The sequence below is a fragment of the Mirounga leonina genome, unplaced genomic scaffold (genome assembly GCF_011800145.1).
Source record: "Mirounga leonina isolate KUSES-001 unplaced genomic scaffold, KU_Mleo_1.0 Mir_127, whole genome shotgun sequence".
Classification (NCBI taxonomy): Eukaryota; Metazoa; Chordata; class Mammalia; order Carnivora; family Phocidae; genus Mirounga; species Mirounga leonina.
Window position 1 is genome coordinate 62,986,286 of NW_023270316.1, and position 18,113 is coordinate 63,004,398.

The 18,113-nt window shown below is 39.8% G+C and overlaps 1 protein-coding gene across 3 annotated transcripts in view; it reads left to right on the forward strand.

Moving 5' to 3' along the window:
* LHFPL6 (LHFPL tetraspan subfamily member 6) overlaps positions 1–17,827 on the forward strand; it is a 248,022-nt gene extending 230,195 nt beyond the window's left edge. For all 3 annotated transcript variants that reach the window (XM_035003496.1, XM_035003494.1, XM_035003495.1), the window contains one exon: positions 16,705–17,827. In XM_035003496.1, the coding sequence (XP_034859387.1) occupies positions 16,705–16,823 (119 nt within the window). In that variant the 3' untranslated portion in view covers positions 16,824–17,827. The remainder of the gene's footprint in view (positions 1–16,704) is intronic.
* Positions 17,828–18,113: the final 286 nt, after the last annotated feature.

Below are 18,113 nucleotides of genomic sequence, written 5' to 3' on the forward strand. Positions count from 1 at the left end.
GATCAGGAACACCCCTGACAGCCTGGGTGTGAGAGGAAGTGAAGTGTTTTTTTTCCTGTGCAGCCACACCCAGCAAAATCACCTGAATGTCTGTTTTTCGCATCTTCTAGGATCCATTTCTCTGATGGACCCAACCTACTTTGTTTTCTACCTCCACGTAACACTGCTCCTTTTTTGTAACATTGTGCCAAAATGTATGTAACATAAGATTGATCATTTCAACCATTTCTAAGTATGCAATTCAGTGGCATTAAGTGCATTCACAATGTGCAACCATCATCACTGTCTATTTTCTATTTCCAGAACTTTTCCATCATCCTAAACAGCATCTCTACGCAGTAGACAATAACTCTCCATTATTTCCAACCACCAGACCCTAGGAACCACTGTTCAACTTTCTGTCTCTATGAATTTGCCTATTTGAAGTACCTCCTACAAAATTTGTCCTTTCGTGTCTGCCTTTTTTCACTTAGCGTGATATCTTCAAAGTTCGCGTGTCTGAACTTCATTCCTTTTTATGGCTAAGTAATATTCCACTATATGGATACACCACATTTTGTCTATCTGTTCATCTAACCCTGCTCATTTTTTTTTAAAGATTTTATTTATTTATTTGAGAGAGACAATGAGAGAGAGAGAGAGAGCACATGAGAGGGGGGAGGGTCAGAGGGAGAAGCAGACTCCCTGCTGAGCAGGGAGCCCGATGCGGGACTCGATCCCGGGACTCCAGGATCATGACCTGAGCTGAAGGCAGTCGCTTAGCCAACTGAGCCACCCAGGCGCCCCTCACCCTGCTCATTTTTTATCTAGAGATCTAGAATTGTTTTCACACTGGTGATTTATTTATATTGACATGAAGTACATCTGTTCACTGGCTTATTGATAAAAGAGGGTTTTTTTTTTCCTCACAACTTTATAATTATTTGCTTTGGCTTTGTGAGGTTAACTTTAAAAGTACAGGTAGGTAATGATGTGGCATACATACTTATTACCCAATTACTCAGGACTAGATTTTTGGTTAAGAATAACCGAGCATCAGCACCCTGCTTTAGACTGGACCCAGGTAATTCAATTATAAACAAAGAGAAAGACTCTCCTACTGGACATTTGGGAGACCTGGGAAGGTGACTTTTGTCTCCTGAGCGACAGTATCCTCACCGGCGAAATATAAGGAGATGACCAACATCAAGGGTGCGAGCCCACCATGTGACAAATCTGTCCTGCTTGTTTTTTCAAATTTTACTGAAACACAGCCATGCTCGTGTGTTTACTTGGCGTCCGTGGCTGCTTTTGACCTAAAATATTTACTACCTGGCTCTTTTCAGAAAATGGTTGCCAACCCTTGCCTAGATGATCCTTCTCGAATGTCCCTTTGCTCTGAAATCCATGATGCTAAGTAATAGGCTAGGTGAGAGGAGGAGGAGTGAGGAAAAGATAAAGTCCCAAGGACACAGACACGGAGGTGTGATGCACTGGTTCTTGACAAGGCCTAAATAGGAGGAAAGCCTCTGACCTGTGCAGGCTGGATTCCTTACCGTAGCCCATGACCCCGCGTGCTCCCGACTTGGCGGCCCTGCACGACTGCTCACAGCCGGACCCACTAGGGATGACTCTGACGGCACATAAACCTCCCGGGGTTTTTTTCTCAGGGAGCATATGCTTTGCTCCTGTAAAATCTATCTATCAGCTAGAGAAGCCCCTCTCCTTCAGTGGGAAGTGTTTCCCACGGGGCGTATGTACAACCACTGGAGGCACTTTGTAGAGCCAGAGGACCCTTTGTGCCTCAGCGCTGCCTGCTCCGGCCTCTGCCCGGTGCCTCCGGGAGGGGATGGACTCTGGGCTCCATTTCCTCCCACCTGGACACCTGCGTTCTGCCCGCAGACGCCCCTCCCTTAGCGTTTCACACTATGTTATGATCAATGCTAGAATGTCCCCTTTCTTTAGGTGAGTTTAATTTGTGGGCTGTTCGCTGTGGCCCGCTGTGGCGGGCCGTGGTTGGTGGCAAGGGGAGGAGGTTTTGTGGTATGTGGGGTGCAGCTAGAGGGCAGGGACTCCTCAGACCCGCCCCCCCACCCGCTGAGTGCTGTACCTGTGCAAATGGAGTGGAAGAGGGTGAATGCCTATTTTCATGAGGAAAATTACACAACAAAAATTGCCATTATGCACATGTCTCGTTTTGCATGCCATATGACCAACATATTTATTGAGTTGCGGCTTTTTATATTTACAAGCATAAAAGTTGCCCACTCATTTTATATGTGTGTGTGTGTATATATATATTTATATTTATATATGTGGGGGTATGTATATATGTATGCATACGTAGTTAAATTTTTATATTCATTTAATTTTGATTTTGAAATGAGCTCAGATTTCTAGAAAAGTTATAAAAATAGAACAAAGAATTCTCATATACTCTTCATCCAGATTCCCTTAATATTGAATTTTATCATATTTGCTTTATCATTCTCCCCCACCCTCCTGCTCTATTCTGTCTCTCTCAGATACGATGCCCCTCCAACCCTAGACACTTAAGGGAATAATTCCTAAAAGTAATGTCCTTTTGCATAAAGTACAATTACCAAAATTAGAAAGTTAACATTGATGAAATACTCTTATCTAATCTATGGCCCTTAAACTGATATATTTTAAGTGTAGAATTATGCATGCGAGAAATGGAATTTATTTGCTTTTCTCATAGTGGGTATTGCTTGTTCTGGATTATATTTCTGCTATGTGGTTTTCCATTTGCAGAAAATAACAAACACAAAGTAGTATTTAAGGTTTCCAGATGCTCAAAAAAAAAAAATGCTTGCTGTCCAAACCTACATTATGATATTAGAGCATACTAAGATTTCAGAAAAGAAAGAATATATTACTAGTGTTAGTAGTGGTAATAACAGTAAATAGGAATGCCCTTTGTTCCTGATGTATGTTTGGGCTCGGGCTACTGAACTTTTGGTCAAGTCCAGCTACTGTTCTGGGAGTCCAGCCCTTTTGCAAATGAGTAGCTGTGCAGATACGAGACCTTGGATAGGTATTCTCTGGTAAATCCCTAAGTGCACAATGGTTAGCACCGTTTGCTTGGGGGATAGTACATAGTACTTGGGCAAAACTATTCTTTTTTCTTCAGCTCCTCACCCTAAAGGTCAAGCTAAAACATTTCTATGGGGACAAGAGAGACACAACAGAACAAGTTAAAACTATGGCTTTTTAGCAGAATTTTTGTGGGGTTTCAGAAGAGAAATTTATACCATTGTGATGAGCACTGGGTGTTATACACAACTAATGAATCATTGAACACTACATCAAGAACTAATGATGTACTATATGCTGGCTAAGTGAATTTAAATTTTAAAAAAAGAACTAATTTGTAATTCAGAAAGGTTTTTTCCCTGCAATCTGAGACCCAGAGAGCACATAGTCATATTTGAATATAAGGCTTGCACACCAGTCACTGCCCCTCATGGACTCCTCTGGAGAGCCCTCTCCTCACTCCTTCTGCTCCAGCTACAGAATGAATGAAGCTGGACAGGATCAAATTTACAAGGCTGACATATATTTTCCTATCAAAATTCACCCATAACATATCTCCTTAGACATGGTGCTGTTAGGGGCTCTTTGTAGATGCCTATCTTATCTTTTCCAGAGAGTAAATCCCTCTCTCTTTGACATTCATGGTTGTGAAAATACTTACTAATGCCATAGCTTGAGTGTGTCAGTCCTTACCAATGGCATTTCTGCATTTTATATTCTTTGTGTGGGGGGGGGGGGAAGGGGGTGGCTTTAAGTTCTGGTCCAGTTTGTTTATTTATTTATTTATTTGTATTTTATATTCTGATTATTAACATCTTGGTTAACTCTGTGGAGAAAGTAGGGCAAACAAAGAAGGTAGGGGGAATATTTTAAGACATTCTTGCCTCCTCTTTTTTGTTGAAGTGGTTCCAGTGCACAGAGCTAGATCATCATTCATTGAGGCACGCTCTGTGTTTGGGGGAAAAGATATCATTCAACTTCCAGAGACTTCAAATCCTACTGTACAATATCCTGAACTTGGGAATGAGGGGCAGAACGGGTCGATAAAGTCAGCCTACTATATTTGAGTCCAAAGCCACAGTCCTTGAGGAGAAACACTGGGGCCATGCACTGCGGTGCTGCTCTAGAAATTTAGGAGGCATGAACATAGCCACGCCTTGCTAGGGCGTTTGGGGACATGCAGTGCTTAGGATTCGAGGTTTCTACCATGACACATACCTCTCCACTATTTTTTCTGGAAGTACTAAGAGGGGGCATGCCTGCTTGTAGAAGGTACCTCCTGGAGCACATCCACATGGGGTACAAAGAATACAATATACAATGATTACCTGGGTGGTGCAGTCGGTTAAGCATCCAACTCTTGGTTTCCACTCAGGTCGAGATCTCAGGGTCCTGAAATGGAGCCCCGTGTCAGACTCTGCACTCAGCACAGTCTGCTGGAGATTCTCCCTCTTCCTCTGCCCTTCCTGCTCGTGCTCTCTCTCTCTCTTTCTCTCTCTCTAAAATAAATGAATAAATATTTTAATAAATAAATAAACAAATAAATGGGGCCCTAAAGCTGTGTACAGGGGAGTTGATTCATCCAGTAATGAACAGATGGGCACCCGCCCAGGACCTTGAGAAAGACCCACACTTCATGTACTTTCTTCCTTCAGTCTTTTTACCTCTACATTTTGTACCCAGCCACCAAGTTTGGGTGTTCTTCTCTTCTCTTTTCAGACATACAAGGTATCATTTTAACCACTTGTTTCATTAAACATTTGAATTAAATAAAGCCTTTGTAGGTTTTAGGCCAGAGGTTTAAAACTTGTTTCTTTATTACTAGTGACACCTTTGTTCAGTAACTTCACAAAAGAACAAATGGAATTGGTCCAGCAATAGATTCTTTTCATTCTTTGTTATTTTTGTTTGTTTGTTTTAATGCATATGCAGACAAGAGGGTCTGAATATGAAGAGACATGAAGGAGTTTATTCAAGAGGAGGAAGACCTATCCAACTTTTGTCCCTGTATTTAAGAGGACAAAAGTTTCTGTCTCTCCACTGATCCTTCCACCTTCGTGTGCCCTCATTATTTATCCAGCAAAAAGGATGGTATTGAAAATGTCTGCTTCTTTTCTACACAGGCTTTGCATTTATATCATAGCATGGTGAACATTTTAAAAATCACAGAGGAAAGGTATTCCACCTTGATAAATAAAGTCAGTCGTCTTATGATATCTGGACTCAGGCCCTTGTGGCCACAAGTCTGGGAACTTGGCAGTGACCTAGTGAAGAAAGGAGGAAGCTGGGAATGGGTGAGGCTCAGGTTCAAATGCAGAGCCTGGGGAGGCCAGCACACGTGGAGTTTTGTCAGAAGGCATGAGTGAGAGGGCAGGACTGCCTGAGCTATGTGTTGGGAGAGGGTTAAGGATAGTGTAAGTCTCTAAGGAATTTTGGAAACAAGGTTTCCAGGATCCGTTGGGGGCTAGCTATTGTTGGGAAAAAGTCATTTATCACTGTCTAGTAAAACCCTAGTCATGAGAACCTCCAGATGTATATCAGTGGGTCATATGCTTGGGGGATGTATCTTGGGGAGTAGAGATAAAGGAAGTTTCGAAAGGAGTTTTTATATCTTAAAAAAGACTTACAGGATCCTGGGGGTTGACTAAGATTGCCTTTTGCCCTTAGCAAAGTAACAACATCGAGGCAGCTGAGTCCCTAGAGGAATGTCACTCTGCCTGTTTCAAGGATTTGTTGATGGGCTATAGGTAGCAAGGAAATTTAATAATTTTTCTTTTTCCTTTGTTTCCCACATAAACAAGTACTCTCTTAACACATGGAAATGGGAAAAATACATTTGATGTAGGACATTCTAATACATTATCAGGAGCACAGGAGAAAGTTCTGGAATCAGTTTGACCCAAGTTCAAGTCGAAGCCATTTATTTGAGATACTAGGCAAATTACTTACCTTGCATGTAAAACAATTTGTTCCTCTTCACAATGGGAACCATGCTGGGAAAATATAATCGGATTTGTTTCTCTGATTTCTGGAAAGCATCAGAGGCAAAAATAATGAAGTGAGAGATGCCACTTGCAAACTGTCCCGCCCCTGGCTCACAGTTTATATACATGACGGCTGTTATATAATTATTAATTTCGGATTCCTGTTCTCAGCGCAGTACCTCTTCTCAGCACCGTGTCTGATACTCATTCCTGCCAGGAACCTATATTGATCGTCCGCTGTGGTGCGGGCGTTGCACTGAGCACCAGGATACCAAAGGAGACCAGGCAGACACAGTGTCAGATCTAGGCTCTGAAATGTTAATGGGACCAGTTAATGAAAAAGCAGAGGTTAAACTGCCATTTCCTCAAAAGATGAAAAGATCTCTGGAATTCCATTGTTACTCGTAGTATGGCTGGATTCTTTGTACTTTTTCTTCTGTCTCTCTTACTGATGCAAGCCTCACCAAAAACTAACTTGAGCCCCCTGGAAAAAAAACAGCCACACCTCTCGCACGCACCCCATCTCCTCTTCCGGCCCGCCCTGGATCGCCGCCACAGCATCTTTTTCCATTGACTTGGCAGGGGACTGCGGTTTGCTGCTTTGTGTCCCATTAACCTCTATTTTATCTGTCAAGAATAGTATTCCCCATTGTTGAAAGCAGCAGTGTGCCGACCAAGCAAGCTTGGAGTCCTGTCTGATGGAGCATTACAGAGAGCAAAAGGGAAAGTTGAAACAGATTTGCTTCTCTAATTTCCTGAGAGGATCACAGACAGAACTTGCCCTCTAGCAAAATGCTTTTGGTTTGCATTATAATAACAAGCATTTATTGCCATGAAAGGGGGAGAGAGGGGCCTTGGAAGAATGGCCCCCACATTTCCTGGTTTCCTTAAGTCCTGTTACTACTACTCAGGGACCACTATGCCATTTAAAGATTTTATTTATTTATTTGACAGAGAGAGACACAGCGAGAGCAGGAACACAAGCAGGGGGAGTGGGAGAGGGAGAAGCAGGCTTCCCGCCGAGCAGGGAGCCCGATGTGGGGCTTGATCCCAGGACCCTGGGATCATGACCTGAGCCGAAGGCAGACGCTTAACGACTGAGCCACCCAGGCGCCCCACCACTATGCCATTTAAAACATATAAACTTTCCTGATAGCCTAATGTACTCCAAAGCACTTTTTCCTCTTATTATTGTAAAACATGGTGCTAATTTCTTATTATTGAGCATGTGGGTTTGAACAATGGAATCATGCTCAAAGAGAAAAAAAATAATAATAATCTCCTTTTCTTTCTCCTGTGGAGAAGTTCAAGGTACAGGGTGTCCAGTGTGCAGTTGGAAAGTCACAGAACTCTCACCAACTCTAGATATTTTGTATTTGTATTTATGTTTCATGAAAAAGAAATCCCTCTTGTATCTTATTAATTTCATCCGACTGAAATTCTGCAAAATATATGTGTAAAATATACAAGGGATGGTTTCTAAATAATGCAAGTGATGTGAGCGATCCTTGAGAATCGGTCTTACTAGAACATAAACTTTGTTAGGCCAAAGACCCTTTCTGTCTTGTTCGCTGCTGGGTCTCCAGCTCCTGTACCGCTGAAACACATATAATAGGTTTTCAAGATTTATTGATCGACGTTGAATACCTTACATTTCTATCTACTAATACAGATAAAAATTCTGGAGAGGAAGTTTTTAGGCTTCAAGCTCTCAAACTCTGGAGGTGGTCACACCCAACCCCATCTCTTGCTTACACCCAAAGTGGCGTTCATTTCTTTCTTGAGCAATGCTTTAACAAGACTTAATTTGCCCATATTTCTCCTTTCCCAGCCCCCAAGTGCAAGTACACTCTTCCCTGGCCTTTCAGATTTCCACTTGGCTTGGTCCTGCTCTTCTTCCAGGTCTCAGTGTGTATTTCACTTCTAATTTAAGGCTCACCTTCACTGATCTAAAGATCTAAAGATCCTTTGTGATTTGCTGTCTTAGCATCCTGAATTTTTTTTCATCAAATCACGTGTCTCAATTATTATTATATAATAATCTGCATAATTATTGTTTTGTACTTCCTTGACTAGACAAAACTCCTTGATAGCAGGGACTATATCTATCTTGTTTCCAATAAGATCCTCATCACCCAGTGATTCCTAAAGTAGGCACTTAATAAATATTTGTTGACTCGATGAATGAATTGAGGGAGAGAGGAAGAATGGGAGGACAGGAATCAAGAATCAGGGGTTGGATGACTTAGTGTTTCTTTAGATTTGCCTAAATCCTATTGACACATGTTGATCTTACCAGATTGATCTTCACCATTTCCTGCTTCTCAAAAGGTATTTGTGTGTGTGTATCTGTGTGTATGTATGTTTTTTTGTATATTCTTTTGAGGGTAGTTTGATGGGCTGGCTATATTTCTAAATAATCCAAAATACCAGAATAAATCCATATTGATTTAATGATTCTGTATTTTATGAATTACGTAGTAAGTGAAAGTCTTCGTATCTGAAATAGAGGAATATTTTTCTTCTAAATCGCACTGAACATTAGTTGCTTATTTTGGATCTGAGCCAGTTGCTGAATTTAAATCACAAAATGTGTAGGGGCGCCTGGGTGGCTCAGTTGGTTGAACAGCTGCCTTCGGCTCAGGTCATGATCCCAGGGTCCTGGGATCGAGCCCCGCATTGGCCTCCCTGCTCAGCGGGGAGCCTGCTTCTCCCTCTCTCTCTGCCTGCCTCTCTGCCTACTTGTTCTCTCTCTCTATCTCTCTGTCAAATAAATAAATAAAATCTTTAAAAAAATAAAAAATAAAAATAAATAAATCACAAAATGTGTAGATTACACACAAATTTGCATAGATGAGTACTTAGTGGCAATATCTGATGACATTCTCAAACATTTTCTTTTCCTATGGCACACTTTTTAAATAACTTTATTTAGTTTCCTTTCTTTCTATTTTCATCTAATAAACAGCCGGTTTGATGAATTGACTGCATGTTTTATGACACAACAAGAAGGGCTCCAGAAACAACAATTATTAGAAATACTTAACAAGGCATGGAGTTGGATTTGCCCCTTGGAAGACAGTAGTGGAGACACCTGGTGCTGAATGATGTAGGAAATGTTGGGGTTCAGAGCTGATGGCTAAGAAAGAATTCCTGAGTCGTCTTCAGTGCAAGAAGGTGGTTTTATTAAAGCCCAGGGACAGGACCCCTGGGCAGAAAGAGTTGCCCTGCGGTTGTCAGGAGTGGCCGATTGTCTACTTTCAAGGTGGGAAGGGGTTAGGGACAAGGTAAGTCTCTAAGGAATTTCAGAAGCAAAGTTTTCAGGACCTCAAGGGGGCTAGCTATTGTTAGGAAAAGGTCATTTATCACTGTCTAGTAAAACCCTAGTCATGAGACCCTTCAGATGGAAATCAGTGGACCATATGCTTGGGGGATGATTGCCAACATATATCTTGGGGGGTAGAGATAAAGGAAGTTTCCAAAGGAGTTTTTATATGTTTAGGGAGACTCACAGGATCCTAGGGGTTTGGGATAATGTTAGCCTAAGGTTGCCTTTTGCCCTTAGCAAAGTATTAACATCTACGCAGCTGAGCTCCCAGAGGTAGGTCGCTCTACCTGTTTCAAGGACTTTGTCAATGGACAATAAGTAATAAGGAAATTTAATTTTTTCTCTTTTACCTTTGTTTCCCACATCACTGAAGACTCTATCCTGTGGGTCCTTCAGCGATGGCAGGGCCTGGGTGCGTTGGGTAGGTGGGTGGTGGGGTTAAGCCTCTGACAACTGAAACCTCACAAACCTTTATTATGAAAAAGAATAATCAAGAAAGATTTTGTTCACTTGCTCTCGTCTTAAATCAAGTTCCCCAGAGCAGATCCTGAGACGAGGATTCATGTTCAAGAAACCAGTAGGGAAATGGGAAGTAAGGTAGCGAAGGGGTAAATGCCAGGCAAGGGTGCAGTTTGAGGTGAGGTCCCAGCCTCACCCTGAACTCACTGGGGCTCTGGAACATTCATTCTACCACAGATTTTGTCTCGCCTGGAGGTCAGGAAACCGGCTTTCATACTTCTGCACCAGTCAGTCATTGGCTACTGGCCACACCAGGGGGCACTTAAGTCTGAGAGTTGGGGCAACGAGGCTCCACACTCATGGGTCCTCTGAAGAGGGTCGCAAGGGTAAGCTGTTAGGAGCAGAGCACAATCAGAAGCTAAGGGTGGGAACTCAGGACCAAAGAAAGGGCATAAAGGAATTAGGTAGAATATCTATACCATCTGCTACCAGCCTTGCCAGTTAAGAGCCCCTATATTCTCTTGACTTCCCTGGAGAAAAAAAAAAAGTATGCTCTCTCTCTCCTGGGTCTTAAGTAGTCAATTCTTCAGTAGCTTCTTTTTCATCTTTATTTAATACACACGGCTACTGTCACATGGACTATTTTCAAATAACTGCCCTCACCAGTTACTTTTTCTTGAATAAGTGTCCAATAGTTGATAAAGAATTATGCCCTCTGCTTTTCCTGTTAGGTCATGGAACTGTGTGTAGGTCAGTACCTTGTTATTAATGAATGATTGATTGTGTTCCATGTTATGAGCCCTAGGCTGAATGGATTGCCCACAAATTTTGCTGACTTCTTGAAAGGTTCTAAACCACTTGCCATCTCTTAGCTATCTATTAATTCTTCCTCCTAGATTTATTTAATCCAGCTAAAGAATAATTCAAAATGGAGATTATTCCTAAGATTTACCAATGGAGATTATTCCCCAGACACACTTGCGGACGGTTATCAGAAAATTTGGTACACGGAAGGGGACTCTGTTACCCTTGAAAAATACCTATTGAATCTATGAGGTCATTGTGCCAATGAGACCTACCCCGAGGTGGAGATGTGATCGTTCAGGATCTATTAACCTATTACATTTAACACACTCTGTATGAGGCTGTAAATGCTATAAAGTTGGTTTGGGAACTTCTCTCCAATATTTCTGTGCCAAAACAGGACTAGAGTTATTCTTATAATAAAATTCCAGATTTACTCTGTTTTTCAGGGACTGGTATTTTCCTACTTTGCTTCCTTTCTTTCTGTTTTTCTTTTACTTTGCCTTTCATTCAATATTTATTTAGTGAGTGCCTACTATGAGCCAAGCACTGTTGTAGCAGTAGAGTAGGGAAGAAAATATACAAACATCTCCCCTAATTGAAGCTTTCATTCTAGTGGGAGAGACTGAAATTAAACACACGCACTCAGGCGCACGCGTGCACACACACACATACACACACACGCACGCAGTATTTACAAACCATAGTGCTTGCTACAAAGGCAATAAAGTGAGGTAGAGAAATAGTGTGACTTCGATGAAGCAGGTAGGGGCGGGGGTGGGACAAATCTTTACAGAGTTGCTGTTTCAGAAGGAGCCAGCTGCCTAATGATCTGGACTAGAACTTTCTGAGTAGAAGGAATAATGAACATGAAGCACCCAAGCCAGCAACAAGCCTCAGGAGGTCCAGAGAGGGTAGCCAGTGTATCCAGAAAGAAGACAAGAGGGGAGTTGGTCATGAGTTTTGAAAAGTAGGCCGGTAACAGGCTCATTCGAGCCCTCATAGGCCATTGGAAGGAGATTGGATGTTTGACAGTCCATTAGAAAATTTTAAGTAAGGCAGGGTCTTAACACGATTTACTTTTTACAAGATAGCTACCTGCTCTGCTGTTGGTGATGCCATAAGCAGGAGCGGGGAGACAGGAAAGCGGTGATGGCAGGTAAGACGGCTCGAGGGTGTTGGCAGGCACTTGAGGAGTGGTAGTGCAGAGGATAAATTTTGGAGAGAGAGGCAAAGGATTGCCACTTACTACGGACGAGTCTTTGGGCAGGTTATTACATTTTTCTTGGCTTTAGTTTTCCCGTCTGAATGTACCTATCACATCATGTTCAGATTAGGATTAAATGCATTAATACTTACTCCATGTAAAGCTCTTCTAACGATTTGGAGCAAGTAGTAATCAATACATGTTTGCTATGTTTAAATTGTTACTAATATTCGATATGGAAAGGGGGAAGCCAAGGATGACACCCAGGGCAAAGACTGCACATAGCCTGTTGTCTGTGTCCCCAGGTAGTGTCCTCTTGAGATGTGGAGGCCCTCGATTTAATCTTCCTGCTCTTCCTGTATGGTCACAAGCCAGTGACTCACTTGGCTTTGCCTGACCTCACCTTCTTATCTGTAAATGGGGCGAAGATACAAAGTCAAATTGCATGCTACGCTTAACAGTCTTTGTATTTTTCAAAAGAAAAATTATTCATGGACACGATAAAATGACTGGCTTGTTAAAAAAAAAAGGGTATAGTTTTCAGTCTATGGTTTATGTGTTCAGTGACTGAAATCTAAATATCTAGGTGTATGTGTTTGTATCTAATGTAACGTATAAATGATAACAAAAGAAAAGGGAGGGAAATTGTTGTTAAAGCATTTTCTGATAAGATCGTAAGACTGGCTAAAAAAAATATTAAAATTAAAGCAGAAAAGACAATGTTCAATGCAAGATATAGAGGCCTTCCATACTGTGCACACAAAAAGAATAATTTGAATGCTGTAAAAAAATTAGGAAGGGGAGGATTAATGAATGCAGAAACCTAGGAGATTCTGGGTCAATGACTTCTTTTTTTTTTTGAACATGGAACCCAAGTGTGAGTCCTGGCTCTGAACGGCATCTTGGTTGCTTTAAAGTTTTGGCAATTATGGATAAAGCTGCTAAAAACATCCATGTGCAGATTTTTGTGTGGACGTAAGTTTTCGGCTCCTTTAGGTAAATATCAAAGAGTGTGATTGCTGAATTGTATGGTAAGAGTATGTTTACTTTTATAAGAAACCACCAAACTGTCTTCTAGAGTGACTGTATGATTTTGCATCCCCACCACCAATGAATGAGGGTTCCTCTTGTTTCACATACTCACCAGCATTTGGTGGTGTCAGTGTTCCAGATTTTGGCCATTCTAATAAGTATGAAGTGGTATGTCATTTTAGCTTGCACTTCCGTTATGACATATAATATGGAGTATCTTTTCATATGCTTATCTGCCATCTGTATATCTTCTTTGGTAAAGTGTCTGTTAGGATCTTTGGCCCATTTTTAAGATCAGGTTGTTTTCTTATTGTTGAATTTCAAGGGTTCTTTGTATATTTTGGATAAGATTCCTTTATCAGATATATCTTTTGCAAATATTTTCTCCCAATCTATGTCTTATCTTCTCATTCTCTTAACACTGCTTTTCACAGAGCAGAGGGTTTTTTTTTAATGTTAATGAAGTTCAGCCTTTCAATTAGTTCTTTCATGGATTGTGCTTTTTATGGATTGTGTTATATCTAGAGTCATTACCATACTCAAGGTTACCTAGGTTTTCTGTTATGTTATCTTTGAGGAGTTTTGTAGTTTTATGTGTTACATTTAGATCTATGATCTAGTTTTAGTTAATTTTTGTGGAGACTGTAAAGTCTATGTGCGATTTCCTTTTTTTGCACGTGGATGTCCAGATATTCCAGCACCATTTTATTGAAAAGACTATCTTTGCTTCATTTTATTGCTTCTGCTCCTTTTTTAAAGATCACTTAACTATATTTATGTGGGTCTATTTCTGGGCTCTCTATTCTATTCCACTGATCTATTTGTCTGTTCTTTCACCAATACCACACTGTTTTGGTTACTGGAGATTCATAGTAAGTCCTGAAGTTGAGTAGCGTCAGTCCTCAAACTGTGTTGAAATTTGTTGAGTTTTGTTCACTATTCTGAGTCTTTTGCTCCTTCATATAAACTTTAGAATCAGTTTGTCAATATCCACAAAATAACTTTCTGAGATTTTTAATAGGATTGCACTAAATCTATAGACCAAGTTGGGAGGGACTGACCTCTTCATACTATCAGGTCTTCCTATTTGTGAACATGGAATATTTCTCCATTTATTTAGTCCTTTGATTTTGTTCATGAGAGTTTTGTAGATTTTCTCATATAGATCTTGTACATATTTTATTAGATTTATACCCAATTATTTCATTTTGGGGAGTGCTAATGTAACTGGTATTATCTTTTAAATTCCAAATTCCACTTGTTCATTTCTGGTATATAGGAAGCAATTGACTTTTGTATATTAACCTTGTATATCCTGCAGCCTTGCTATAATTGCTTATTTGTTCCAGGAGTGTTTTGTTTGTTTGTTTGTTTTGTTTTGTAGATTCTTTCACATTTTCCATAGATACTATCATGCCATCTACAAAGACAGTTTTATTTTCTTCTTCCCAATCTGTATACCTTTTATTTTATTTTCCTGCCTTATTGCATTAGCTAGAACCTTCAGTAAAATGTGGCAGAGGAGTGGTGAGAGGGGACATCCTTACCTTGTGGGAAAGGCACAACACAGTACAATAGAGCAGTCTTCTTTTGCCATTTATTTTACCCGGAAAATATTAATAAATTATTGGACTTTCTTATTGAAGTTTAATGATAACCATGTCTAAGCAGTTTCATCAAGATCATTGAAATGGCAATCCCTCAAAATTCTCCTGAATTTCTTATAGGCACTAATGAAAATTAATCTGAAAATGAAAAGCTTTAAGTTTCTCACCATTAGGTATGATATTAGCTGTAAACGTTCTTAGATATTCTTTGACAAGTTGAGAAAGTTTCTCTCTATTCCTAGTTCACTGAGAATTTTTTTTAATTGTGAATGGATGTTGGATTTTTGTTAAATCTTTTTTTTTTTGCATCTATCAATATGATAATGTGATTTTTTTCTTTTAGTCTTTTGATGTGATACATTATATTAATTGGCTTTTTTTAAAGATTAATTTACCCATTTTAGGTGGGGGGTGGGCAGAGGGAGAGAAAGAATCTCAAGCAGACTCCCTGCCAAGTGTGGATTCCTGGTGTGGGGCTTGATCCCATGACCCTGAGATCATGAACTGAGTCAAAATACTTAACCGACTGAGCCACCCATGCACCCCAGTTATTAATTGACTTTTGAATGCTAAACCAGCCTTTTATATTTGGGATAAATTACACTTGGTTGTATGTATAATTCTTTTTATACATTGTTGGATTCAATTCGCTAATAGTTTGTTGAGAATTTTTGTATCTCTATCCATGAAAAATATGGTTTATAGTTTTCTTGTAATGTTTTTGTCTGGTTTTGGTGTTAGGGCAATGATGGTTTCATAGAATGTTAATGATTTCTGCTCTAACTCATTTATTTTCTTCTGCTTACTTTGAGTTTAATTTATTCTTCTTTTTCTAGTTTCCTAAGGCAGAAACTTATATTATTGATTATAGATCTTTCTTCTTTTCTAAGATATGCTTTTGATGCTATTCATTTCCCTCTAAGCACTGTTTCCTTTGCAGTCTACAAATTTTGATAAGTTGTGTTTTCATTTTCATTTAGTTCATACTATTTTTTAATTTCTTTTGAGATTTCTTCTTTGGTCCTGTGTTATTTAGAAGTGTTGTTTAATCTCCACAAATTTTGGTATTTTCCAGTGATCTTTCTGTCACTGATTTCTGGTTAACTCCACTGTAGTCTAAGAGTAGACAAGGTATGATTTCTATTCTTTTAAATGTTTTAAGGTGAGTATTACAGCCCAGAATCTTTCTGTATTTTCCATGTGACCTTGAGAAGAATGTGTATTCGGCTATTGTTGGTTGAAGTAGTCTATAGATGTCAGTTATTTTCAGTTGACTGATATCAACTATGTCCTTTCAGATTTTTTCTGCATCCGCCAATTTCCAGTAGAAGAGTGTTGAAGTCTCCAACTATGATAATGGATTTATCTATTTCTCCTTGAAATCTGTCAGTTTTGTGTCATGTAATTTGATGCTCTGTTGATAAGCACACACACATTACAGATTATTATGTCTCCTTGGAAAACTCACTCCTTTATCATTATGTAAGGCCCTTCTTTATACCTGATAACTTTTCTTGCTTTGAAGTCTGCTCTCTCTGAAACTAAAATAGCTACTTCTGCTTGCTTTCACTAATTATATTTTTAGTATTGTGGGTGTGTTGTTATTACCAGGAGTACTAATTCAACTCTGACAGGTCAGGGCCCATTTGAACCCTTTTCATTTTGCTCTCATTTATGACATTTTAATTTAAAAGTGAGTGTTGACCCCAGAAGAACCTGGGAATTTTTGTTCTTCAATTCGAAAGGTAAAGTGTAAGTCATTCGGCAATTTTATGTAAATAGCCGTATTCATTTTAGCATCATCCTTCAAATGGATCTCCTCCTCAGAGTGGTCCCTTTGCAGAAGGACTGTATCTATATTTTGATTTTTTTTCATTGTGCATATCAGTCTGAATGATTTCTGTTAGAACTAATACTTTTATCCCCCCATCCTGATTGCTGTCATTCCTCCTTTTCTTCAGCCAGAAGAGTGAGCATTGGTAGAAGAGAATAAGCTTCTATCTTCTTAGCTAGCAGGAGGCATGGGCCTGAGGTCCTTCTGAAATGCACACAACCATTCTTTCTTCAACATTGAGATAGCTTTCAGCACTTGTTATCATTCCATTTGAGTGAGTGCACCACACTTTTAATGGGTATTTCAGTTTTATTGCAGTACGCCAGGAGCACACACACTGGGAGAAATAACAGAGTGTCCTGAAAAATCATCCTGATCTCTGCCTGTCTTCCCTCCCTCTCCTGTGTCCCTAGGTAAGTGTGAGATCGGCTGGGCCTACTATTGCACGGGGGCAGGCGCTGCCACCGCCATGCTGCTGTGCACATGGCTGGCTTGCTTCTCGGGCAAGAAACAGAAGCAGTACCCCTACTGAGATGGAGCCACTGAGAGCAAACAGAGGAGAAGATAGGCCAAAGGGGTCTGGAGAGACTGAACCATCCAGCTGCTTTCAAAAGGTGGAATAGCGGTTCTCTAATCCATACAGTGCTAATGAAATGAAACCCAATGGAATGGTCAACATTATGTAATGGCAAAGGGTTGTGCAAGATTTGCAAAAGAAATGGAGAATATGGAAAAAGAGAGAAGAATGGACCAAAGGCTAAAAATATTGCAGGGTGCTGGGGGTTTCTATTCCACAGAGTATTGTTAATGTTGAACACATACACACACCAAACAAACCTATATGTGCAAACAAGGGTTTTGGATTTTTTTAAAAGATGAAGACTATGAAAATTAAAAGGGCTAGTAGAAACAGTATTATGTTGGGAAGCAGGGTAACACGCAGATGTTCCCTGTAGGTCCTGGCGCTTCTGAAAGCACATACAGACATATGCGCATCCACACACATGTCCACGCACAAACATAGGCTTTGTTACACAGATTGTATGCGAGGTTTAGCAGTGCATTACTCCTCTGTTTTCTTTTTAATGTACACTTAAAATACAGTATTATCACTTTATAAAGCATACGTTAAACCTAATAAATGGACCAATAAGCCACTCTATCAGTATTTTGTATATCCTGCATAAACTCTTTATGCCCTCAACATGTGTTCAGTGTTTATGCAGACATTTAGAGTTAAGCCTTTGTATTTCAATATTATTCAAAATATGCAAGATTTCTTTATCTGAGTAGCTTCTGCTATGATATTCTTATGAAGTAAAGAGGCAACTTCCTGTCCACTGTAGGAGAGAATTCAGTTGAAGGAGTGAGAGTAATGAGAGACATTATCCATTCATTAGATCTTGTTTTCTTTTGTTCATTATTGTACTGTGCTGTACCACATTTATTTCAATATTCATTTTGAATAAAAAAATTTAAAAGTGCTATTTTGTTTGTATTTGAAAAACCCTGTGAATAAATTCTCTTTGATCAATAGTTAAATGAGTCGTGGAGTGTTAATTCAGTTGCTGGATTTGCTTCTTTAATTTTCTAAATATAGCCTTTCTACTCCAACAGTCCTATAAATTTTCCTTTTCCTCCTAAGTCCTCCCATTAATTCTCTCCCTAATCACCCAACCAGGCATTGTTCTAGGCACACAAGCTATTAAAGGTAAGTAAGAGTTCCTGCTTTCAACTGAAATTCTTTGCAACTAGAATTCTAACTACATTTAAATCATGACCAAATTCTTATGAGAGAAGAATTTCAACTCTATTCTGGATT